This window comes from Coregonus lavaretus, assembly GCF_964263955.1.
Source record: "Coregonus lavaretus genome assembly, chromosome: 28".
Classification (NCBI taxonomy): Eukaryota; Metazoa; Chordata; class Actinopteri; order Salmoniformes; family Salmonidae; genus Coregonus; species Coregonus lavaretus.
Genome location: NC_140015.1, coordinates 11,948,465 through 11,959,339, shown reverse-complemented (window position 1 = coordinate 11,959,339; position 10,875 = coordinate 11,948,465). Strand labels below are relative to the sequence as shown.

Here is a 10,875-nt window from a genome sequence, read left to right as displayed (position 1 = left end):
CATGCTGACATAATGCTGTGATTCACTAAGCAGCTGACTCCATTTTTATGGGTATTAAGAAATCCTGCCATGTTATCAGATTAGAAAGTGATTAGACACATCTGATCTCATAAAGCCCCCAGACTTTTGAGCTTATTTCCTTTACAGAACATGCATTTCTGGAGAAGAAAAAATTATACAGAGCTTTATTTTCCAAAGAGTTTGTGTTGCGGACCTAAAATCATAAACTGGCACAATATAAAATGACTCATTGTTGTCACTTGTGCCGTGAATTATCAGACTTTCTGGCATTATTGCCATGGCTTATGGAATTTAAATTCTAAATATGAGTTTGGTTGAGTCAAACGCATATTTAATTTTCTTCTCAGCCAGGAGAAAAGTCCACATTGTCATTGCTGGGACGTTCGCGTTGATAAGAGCGGGGGCGCGCAAACGATTGGAAGCACCCCACCCTCAAGAGCCCTAAGCGTGCTCAAGAGCCCGTAGTTTCCGTTTTGTTTACTGAGAGTTGGGGGCAGATTTCTGCGCCGAGTGCCCTCTGCTTCCCATCTTTGAAAACACCTAAATTGCAGAGTCAGCAGCATACTCCTGACACAACAGGCACGGTAAGAAACCTTCCTCGGTAATCTCATTCCATTCATATCAATCTGATAGTTAGCCTAAATCGCTCGATTAGAAGCAGCTGTCATATAGTACGATCTTGGAACTTGACTAAAGTTTTCAAAATCACGCTTTTCATGCAAATGTAATTTCTTTAGCTTTGAAATAGGCTATCGTTATTGTTCAGACGTGGCATCTAAATTTGGACATTACATTTCTACGCTGATTTGTTTTGTCTGTAGCGTGGTGATTGCATTGCAGCCACTCCCAGTTTCATCATTTCATTGTTACATGGTAGTAGCCGCGTTTACACTGTCGCACTCAAAACATTATTCTCATCTGACCTACTGAAGATACTTCCCATAAATATTGGCCTCTGATGTGCCCTTTCGAATGTCGTTTGTCTCTTGGTAAACTTGTCTAGCCTGTAACGGGATAGCCATGCTCTTTTTTTTTTGTTATCTCATTTCCCGCACCTAATGGCAATTGTGCCACTGACCGTCTGTTACTCAAAAATAATAATTTATACATACTTTTCTTTGTTACTTGCGATTATTTTTATTCAATTGCGTTTTAAAGCCGATATACGAGCCCTTGCCCACACAAAAGGCTGGTATAATCAGTCGCAGGTGTTCATTTCTCACCACGGCCTAGTCGTCAGAGGCTGAGCACGCCTCTGTTTTTTTTCTCCGGCAGTTTTGCATAGCTTATATCTGAAGCTTGCTCATTAGTCGACCTAATTCAGTGCCATATAAAAATTGATGATGCCTATTTAAAAATCGGTTTTATGGATGAATGTTCATGCATTCTAATTGACGTTTGTTTCTTCCCCAGTTACGTTTTTCCCACCTACATGTATAATGCAGACAGGCAGTAGTTCAAGCAGATTATGTGGATGTTTTGAGAATTCAGAGTCCACGAAGGCATGGTTTACACACATCCATCCACCATTATCGTCTAACACACCACACCAAAGATGCCAGCTGTGCTTAAACCATATGAAAAGCTTTTAGTAATCAGGTCGATAGAGCCAAGCCAACCACCCAATGCCTTTATCGCTTAGATTTATTACCTAGAACAAATCTGATATCAGCAGAAGTGGTTTGTCCAGGCCGCAAACCTGCGGAGGCCTTGCCTTCAATGAGCTCTCTCTTAGTCAGCAGGGCTCCACAGAGAGGGGTGACACTGCGAGAAACCACAGCAGTACAGTAATTATATAAGGATAGTCTGCTGCTCCCTATAACTCTTATTAGAAATCCCAAAAGAGATCATTTGACTCCCTCCCTCATATAATGATAGTGTGGTATCCCAAATCTTTGTACAAGGGAAGATTTGTGTCAGATTTATATATAATTTTTTACAGCTTGAATTCCAGCGCAGTTTCATTGTTTGTATGCTGTACAGTAATTTTATTTATTTATAAAGGTCCTGTTTTCCCAGTTATTGAATTTGTATGAGTTTCCTTTGTATCATTATTATAGCATTGCATGTATTTTCAGGATGAAAATCTTTTGTCTAAACCAGTGTTTATCATTAGGTCCATTGAGGAACCCAGATATGGATGCTGAGCAGAACCAGGTGTTGGACACCGAAACAGAGACTCGAGAGCAACAGGAGACTGAAGCAGGAGACTGCCCCCAGTCAAAACTCAACTCTCCAATAGAGCCTGCAAAATCACCAGTGAATGGGCAAGAAATTGAGCATTTGCCAGATATGGTGACGGAATCAGGAACGTCAGAAGAAACGCAAGAGACAGAGCCTAAAGCAGAAAAATCACCAAAGAAAATGTCTGCATCTCCTGAGAAGGTTCCAGAGACATCTACAGAAATTGTGACTAAAGCAGAGAAGTACCCAGAAAAACAACCAGAACTAGAGAGATCAACAGAGAAGGTCCCTGAGCCAGCTACAGCATTGTATGTAGAATCAGAAAACATCCAGACCACAGAGCCTGAAAAGCATCCAATGCCAGAGAAAACGCCAGAGCCTCTGCCTTTAGATGAGCCTCTGGCAGAGAATAACATTGAAACTGCGCCAGAGAAAATGGCAGAACCCGGCCCAGAGGCTGTTAAACTGTCTGAGCAGGCAGCGCTTGAGCCTGTCACACAGCAAGAATCTGAGGACGTGAAACTGCTCGAACCAGAAGAGAAAGAGCCTGGGGAATCTGAGAAGCAGGCAGAATCTGATATTGTGTTGGAGGTGGAGCCAGAGATTCAAGTGGAGCCTGAAACTGTAAAGGAAGTGGAGGCAGACAAACAGACCGAAGCTGAAATTGTACCGGAACCAGAGCCAAAGAAACCAGTAGCGGCTGAGACTGTGAAGGAAGTGGAAGCAGGGAAACCAGTAGCAGCTGAGACTGTGAAGAAAGTGGAAGCAGAGAAACCAGTAGAAGCTGACACTATGATGGAAGAGAAACTGGTAGAAGCTGAAATAGTAAAAGGGGCAGATGGAGTGGAGCAGCAGAAGGCAGACGTTGTCGAGCAGGTTCCCACTCCTGGCACCCTGTCTTTTGCCTTCCTGGAGCATGAGCAGACCAAAGCCACCCTTCGCACCTCTCGCACTCTAATCATCCTCAGAGGCCTCCCCGGCAGCGGCAAGAGCCTCTTGGCACGCGCCATTGCAGATAGCTACCAGGGTCTCTGCACTGTCTGCTGTGCTGATGACCATGGTGTGAAACCGGAGAATCCAGAAGCATCAGCAGATGGGTACAAGGCTTTTGACGATGCTGTGGTAGCCTGCTGCAGTGTAGGAACATCTGCTCAAGTGATAGTGGTGGATGACACCAACCATACCCATGATCGGCTGGCCCGTCTGGGGGAGGTGGCAGAGCAGCACCGGCTGGTGGCCATGTTTCTGGAGCCCCGCACTGAGTGGAGCAGAGACTTGCCACAGCTGGCCAAGAAAACTCAGCGGGGGCTAGAGGAGGCCCAGATCCAGGCCATGAAAGTTCCCCTTGAGGAGACGTCCCTGCCCCTTTTCTTTGGCTGGTTCCTTCTCCCTGGCATCCAGGACAAGGTCAGGTGCACGTCCTTGGACTTCCTGAAAACACTGGACACACTTGAGGCCTTCAAGAAGCACTTGCCTGACTGTGAGTACAGCACAACTGTCTTGTGATATAAACAGTATAATTGTGTGTATCAAGACTCATTGGTGTATCTAAATCAGGTTTTAGTCTCTTGAGCTTGACTGAGACAACTGAGCTTGCTTTGTTTTTTCAGTCACTGTTGAGGCTGAGAAGGAGGTGGACCTGGAGCAGTATTTCCAAGCCAATGGAACTCTTCATTGCACTACCAAATTCTGTGACTATGGCAAGGCTGAGGGAGCCAAGGAATATGCAGACAAACCAGTAAGTCTGAAAGTATATTGAACAAAAATATAAACGCAACATGCAACAATTTCAACGATTTTACTGAGTTACATTTCATATAAGGAAATCAGTCAATTGAAATACAGCTCTGGAAAAAATTAAGACCACTGCAAATCTTTCTTAAATCAGCATCTCTACATGTATGACTTCCATTCCAGTGTCTGTTGAATTCCAACACAGGCACACCTCATTCTACTGAATTAGGTACTGATTAGGTGATCACCTGAACCAAATGTTATTAAATGAGGAAAAGTATAAAAACCACTGCTGTGGTCATCACTATCCTCTTGCAATAGGACCAGCTGGATGGCAAAAACAGTGCTAATAGTACCTCAAAAGTAATATTAATCAAATAACTATTGACCATGCCAAAAGAGTTGAAAAGGAAAGTTTTGAGTGAGGAAAAGAAGCGTTCAATTCTGGTTTTACTGGCAGAGGGATACAGTGAGCGTCAGGTTGCTTCCATCCTTAAAATGTCAAAGACGGCGGTTCATAAGAACAAGGTCAAGCAGCAGACATTGGGGACAACAATGGGGCGGCGCACAATTGGCCCAGCGTCGTCCAGGGTAGGGGAGGGAATGGCCGGCAGGGATGTAGCTCAGTTGGTAGAGCATGGCGTTTGCAACGCCAGGGTTGTGGATTCGATTCCCACGGGGGGCCAAATAATGTATGCACTCACTAACTGCGGCAGGTAGCTTAGTGGGTAAGAGCGTTGTGCCAGTAACCGAAAGGTCGCTGGTTCTAATCCCCGAGCCGACTAGGTGAAAAATCTGTCGATGTGCCCTTAAGCAAGGCACTTAACCCTAATTGCTCCTGTAAGTCGCTCTGGATAAGAGCGTCTGCTAAATGACTAAAATGTAAATGTAACTGTAAGTCGCTCTGGAGTCTGCTAAATGACTAAAATGTAAATGTAAAACAACAAAGCTACAGAACGGCAGAGGGCGAAAATGACTAATAATAATAAATAATATGCCATTTAGCAGACGCTTTTATCCAAAGTGACTTACAGTCATGCGTGCATACATTTTTTGTGTATGGGTGGTCCCGGGGATCGAACCCACTACCTTGGCGTTACAAGCGCCGTGCTCTACCAGCTGAGCTACAGAGGACCACAGAAGCCAACAGCATGATTGGACAACCTCCAGCAAAAGGAGGTTGTACAGAAAGGAACAGGTTAGTATTCCACCAGCTAAAGATGGACATAGCACTTACAGTATACAGTATGATGCTGGCTAGATTAACGCGTGTGGAGAGCTACTACTGACCGGGATGACCGCCAACTCATTCGAATGTCACTCAACAACCGTAGGATGACATCAAGTGACCTACAAAAAGAATGGCAAACGGCAGCTCGGGTGAAGTGCACGGCGAGGACGGTTCGAAACAGGCTCCTAGGGGCAGGGCTGAAGTCGTGCAAAGCTAGAAAAAAGCCCTTCATCAATGAGAAGCAAAGAAGAGCCAGGCTGAGGTTTGCAAAAGACCATAAGGATTGGACCATAAGATAATCTTCTCTGATGAGTCCAATTTTCAGCTTTACCCAACACCTGGTTGTCTAATGGTTAGACAGAGACCTGGAGAGGCCTACAAGCCACAGTGTCTCGCACCCACTGTGAAATTTGGTGGAGGATCGGTGATGATCTGGGGGTGCTTCAGCAAGGCTGGAATCGGGCAGATTTGTCTTTGTGAAGGATGCATGAATCAAGCCACATACAAGGTTGTCCTGGAAGAAAACTTGCTTCCTTTTGCTCTGACCATTGTTCCCCAACTCTGAGGATTGGATTGGTTTTTCCAGCAGGACAATGCGCCATGCAACACTGCCCGGTCAATCAAGTTGTGGATGGAGGACCACCAGATCAAGACCCTGTCATGGCCAGCCCAATCTCCAGACCTGAACCCCATTGAACACTTCTGGAATGTGATCAAGAGGAAGATGGATGGTCACAAGCCATCAAACAAAGCTGAGCTGCTTGAATTTTTGCGCCAGGAGTGGCATAGTCACCCAACATCAATGTGAAAGACTGGTGGAGAGCATGCCAAGACGCATGAAAGCTGTTATTGAAAATCAGGGTTATTCCACCAAAATATTGATTTCTGAACTCTTCCTAAGTTAAAACATTAGTATTGTGTTGTTTAAAAATGAACATGAACTTATTTTCTTTGCATTATTCGAGGTCTGACAACACTATCATTTTTGATATTTTGACCAGTTGTCATTTTCTGCAAATAAATGCTCTAAATGACTATTTTTATTTGGGAGAAATGTTGTCAGTAGTTTATAGAATAAAACAAAAATGTTAATTTCACCCAAACACATACCTATAAATAGTAAAACCAGAGAAACTTTTTTATATTTTTGCAGTGGTCTCTTAATTTCTTCCAGAGCTGTATATTCATTTAAACCCTAATCTATGGATTTCACATGACTGGGCAGGGGTGCAGCCGTGGATGGGCCTGGGTGGGCATAGGCCCACCCACTTGGGAGCCAGGTCCAGCCAATCAGAATGTTTTCCCCCATAAAATGGCTTTGTTACAGACAGAAATGCTTTTCAGTTTCATCAGCTGTCCAGGTGGCTGGTCTCATACAATCCCGCAGGTGAAGAAGCTGGATGTGGAGGTCCTGGGCTGGCATAGTTACACGTGATCTGCGGTTGTGAGGCCTGTTGGACGTACTGCCAAATTCTCTAAAACGACGTTGGAGGTGGCTTATGGTAGAGAAATGAACATTAAATTCTCTGGCAACCGCTCTGGTGGACATTCCTACAGTCAACATGCCAATTGCACACTCCCTCAAAACATCTGTGGCATTGTGTGACAAAACTGCACATTATAGAGTGGCCTTTTATGGTCTCCAGCACAAGGTGCACCTGTGTAATAATCAATGTTTAATCAGCTTCTTGATATGCCACACCTGTCAGGTGGATGGATTATCTTGGCAAAGGATAAATGCTTACTAACAGGTATATAAACAAATTTGTGCAAAACATTTGAGAGAAATACGCCTTTTGTGCACATGGAACATTTCTGGATATTTTATTTCAACTCATGAAACATGGGACCAACACTTTACATGTTGCATTTATATTTTTGTTCAGTGCGTATTGGTGATGGGAATTATTTGTCAAATGCAACCTCATCCTATTAACCCATGATCTACTACACAGCTCATATTGGCCTTGTTTTATGAATTAAAAGTCTGATGACCAGTGCATTGTTTAAATGTATTTTCACTTTTCAGGGGACCATTTTGAAATAACCTCTTTACTGCAGGTGGCTTAGTGGGTAAGAGCGTTGTGCCAGTAACCGAAAGGTCGCTGGTTCTAATCCCCAAGCCGACTAGGTGAAAAATCTGTCGATGTGCCCTTGAACAAGGCACTTAACCCTAATTGCTCCTGTAAGTCGCTCTGGATAAGAGCGTCTGCTAAATGACTAAAATGTAATGTAAATGTACTTTTCCCCCTCTAGGCCGTTAAAGAGTTGTATGGCTCTGTGTTCGAGTTGTCTCTCAGTGCCCTCTTCGTCACACCTCGCACTGTTGGTGCCCGGGTTTCACTCTCTGAGGATCAGTTGACCCTGTGGCCTGCCGATGCTGAGAAGGAGGTAGTGTCTGTAGTCCCGGCCGCCACCACCCTGCCTGCTGGCAGCCGTGCCCACATCACCTTGGGCTGTGCGGAGGGCGTTGAGCAGCTGCAGACGGGTATCGACCTGCTGGAGATCCTAGCGCTGCAGCAAGCGGGGCAGGAGGGCGAGCTGGTGGAGGAGATGGAGCTTGGTTCCCTGTCCTACTATGGCAAGGGGAGGTGGCTGCTCAGTCTGAGGGAGCCTGTCTCCGCCCAGGCCTGCTTTTCCAGCCTCTACGGGCCCAAGAAGGCAGACGCCAAGAAAGACGGGGACAAGAAGAAGAAGCAAAAGTGCACCATTCTGTAAAGGAGAGGGGGAGGGTGGTAATGGATGGCTCGGGATGAGTGGCGTACTAGTGTTCTGATTTGTCTGTGGGGAGGTTTGTGTGTTTGTGCTACTTTTGGGGTTTGGGAGGCGTCTTGGATATCCCACCCCAAATCCACAAGCTGTGTGCCTTTCTCTATTGCTTTGCTGCACAACCCAAGAGGCCTTTAAACCACAGTTTAGGTCAAGCTTAGCATCTTGTTCAGTGTCTTGTCATGCGTTTTAGTGCCATAGTTGCAATTGGATAGGATTTCCATAGACAAGGCCTGATTTCATGGCTCAGTTGCAGTTTAGACAGATATAGTAGGACTGCTTTACCTAGTACCGCTTCTCCCCGTTTGTGACCACGATTTTCCCTACTCAATTCATGTATAACACTATATTCAACCCCTTCCGCATATGTCAGTGTTAAGCATTTAGATGTGTTTTCATGTTTGATGTGAGTGGCTCAAATAGTATTTTCATTGCATGCCAGGTTTTTCAGTTTGTCAGACGTAGTTATAGTCATGATTAGCTCGTTCGCAAAAAAAGTTACATCTATTTCAGTAATTTCTTGTGACACTGGTCATAATTTCCTGTGGTATAGTTAGTCAGCCCTGTCGTGTTTGTGCATTTGTATGTGTGTGTTTGGTAAGAAGGAAAGAGCTGGGGAATTTCATAAGTAGCTCATGGGCCAAAAAGGGTGTCTGTATGCTTGATTTCATGTGCTGAACTGTGAATGTCATTCATAGAGGCCCTTCCTAATTAACTATTTTTGCACGATGCTGGAGAAATCAAAGGGAGAATGCTGATGAGTGTGCAGTTTGTTTCATTAGCGGGCACTTACTTGGTACTTATCGAATGCTGTGAAACCAAGGCCACAATTTGCAATCTAATGTAGTATAGGAGACTGCAGCCTGGGATCAGCCCTCTTTCTGTCAACCAGTTTTCGCATGTCAACTTGTATGTATCCACTGTCTGTTCATTAGTGATGTGTAGGTTTCTTAAGGCAAAGCCATGCTTGTGTAGTTCTTCCAATGAGTCACAATTTTTGCACATGTTTTGTACACTTAATAAAATAATTTGCTTTGCTCCAAATATTGTGTAATGGAATTTGTACTTGTTACACCCTGTTCAACAAGACTGTTCGCTTTTCTGTACACCCATTTCAACAGTGAGAGGAAGCAATTGACCCTTGACGCTGTACAGTGAGACTCAGGCATTTTGTTGGTTGATGGAGAAGTTGACCAGCAGATGGCACTCAGCCTCCGGCTACTATTAGTACAATGTATGAAGGCCAGTTGATGTTTGTCCAAATCTCCTGAAACTGAAGCGACGTACTGGTTCCCTCCACTTTTGAGGTAGTGTAGCCTAGGCCACAAGCTCTCGAACACCCCACTACAACACACACAATCCTACCTCTGTTACATTTTATTCTCTGAGTTGAATGACCCAATTATCTGAGAGTGTCTAGTGGTGTGCCATCACCTCCCATTGCACCACAACTGTGCAAGTTTTGATATCAATCATTTACACACCGGTGTGAGTGAGAGCAAGAATTGCAACTCTTACCAAGGTCAGTATAGCCAGCTGCACTAGACTGATGATTACACATACTGACTGTACAGGGCACTTGGCTCATCTGACTAATATGATGCAAAAGAGTCTTACTCCATCCAAATGAAATTGCTCCGCCTTCAAATGGTCTGATTTTATTACACATTTTAATGTATTACCCAGGTTCTGTTCTTCATGCCATAATGAACTATATATCCTAGAAAAAATATTGCATTGGTTAGATAGCCATCCTGCTGGTGTTTACATATTTTGTTAGCGTGATCATTTCAATTTGTTTATTTGTGCACAAGACAATACAAAATATGATGAGAGTTGAAAAGGCAAGTGACAAGTGCATGTGCAGGATAGGTAAAATAAATTACGGTCAGTGCTATCCGGGAACCTTCTGACTTTCTCTACCCTAAACCCTAACATTAACCCCTTACCTAAACCATAACCCTTAACCATTTTCAAATTCAACTTCAATGGGTTTATATATATATACTAGATGACTAATTGGGGCGCTGTGTTGAAGCCTCCTTGCCTCCATCTTGGCACCCCCACCGTTGTAAAATAATATATATTTTAGAAGCTATAAAATGCATTTATGAATGTCTACACTCGTTTTTGCCACATTTATTATAGTACATACACCTTAATGTATACTTTTAAAATTATTTTATGTGAGCTAAACATACAAATTAAAATTAATAAATATATGAAAACATTTTCCTTAAAGTATTTTTTTGGGGGGATGACTAATGTTACTGTTCCCACTACAACAACAACAAAATAATTAAATACATGCTAATTTTTTCCTTGAAATATTTAATTGAAATAGAATTTCATTTATTCTATTTGTAAGTCGCTCTGGATAAGAGCGTCTGCTAAATGACGTAAATGTAAATGTAAATGTAAATGTATTCCTATGGAGAACTGCTCCTACTGGGGAGTGCCAATATGGCCGACCGGCGGCTTCAAAGCCCCTCAATGGCCAAAGACAGCATCAGCGAACCATTTTTTGGTTTATATGCATCATTGGTAGGGACGTCCCAAGGATCTCTTATTGCACGGAGCCCAAAAAAACCCTGAGGTGCATAAGGCACCGCCCCCTTTCAAATATTACTAGAACAAAATAAACGAACAAAATGGTATCCTGATTAATCAAACAAATAGTTTGGGATTTACACAAATAAAAATATGTTGGATCAGGGGTAAAAAAGCTCAATACTGCAGTTTGTACAATGTATTTGAAGGTTACTGAATGAAAATGCCTTTGGGGAATAATTGTCTACACGTTTATGTATTTATCTATATGGTCAAGGCCAAGGGCAACGGCAAAATATAAATAACCTTCATATAGATGGACTTGATTTCACTGCCATATTATTAACTTTTAGTCTAATTGAAAAAGGGAGACATGTTTACTGTCT

At 43.4% G+C, this 10,875-nt stretch overlaps 1 protein-coding gene across 1 annotated transcript; it reads left to right on the top strand.

The window, feature by feature from the left end:
- Positions 1–120: 120 nt before the first annotated feature.
- Positions 121–8,980, top strand: LOC311103521 (2',3'-cyclic-nucleotide 3'-phosphodiesterase-like). Its single transcript, XM_084145093.1, has 4 exons — positions 121–605; positions 2,138–3,685; positions 3,816–3,943; positions 7,427–8,980. The coding sequence occupies exons 2-4, from the start codon at positions 2,158–2,160 to the stop codon at positions 7,886–7,888; spliced, it is 2,118 nt and encodes a 705-aa protein (XP_084001219.1). The 5' UTR covers positions 121–605; positions 2,138–2,157; the 3' UTR covers positions 7,889–8,980.
- Positions 8,981–10,875: the final 1,895 nt, after the last annotated feature.

Coding starts and splice junctions, on each gene's coding strand:
- LOC311103521 (XM_084145093.1), top strand. CDS start 2,158: ATGGATGCTGAGCAGAACCAGGTGTTGGACACCGAAACAGAGACTCGA. Junction 3,686..3,815: donor CAAGAAGCACTTGCCTGACT/GTGAGTACAGCA, acceptor TTGTTTTTTCAG/TCACTGTTGAGGCTGAGAAG. Junction 3,944..7,426: donor AGGAATATGCAGACAAACCA/GTAAGTCTGAAA, acceptor TTCCCCCTCTAG/GCCGTTAAAGAGTTGTATGG.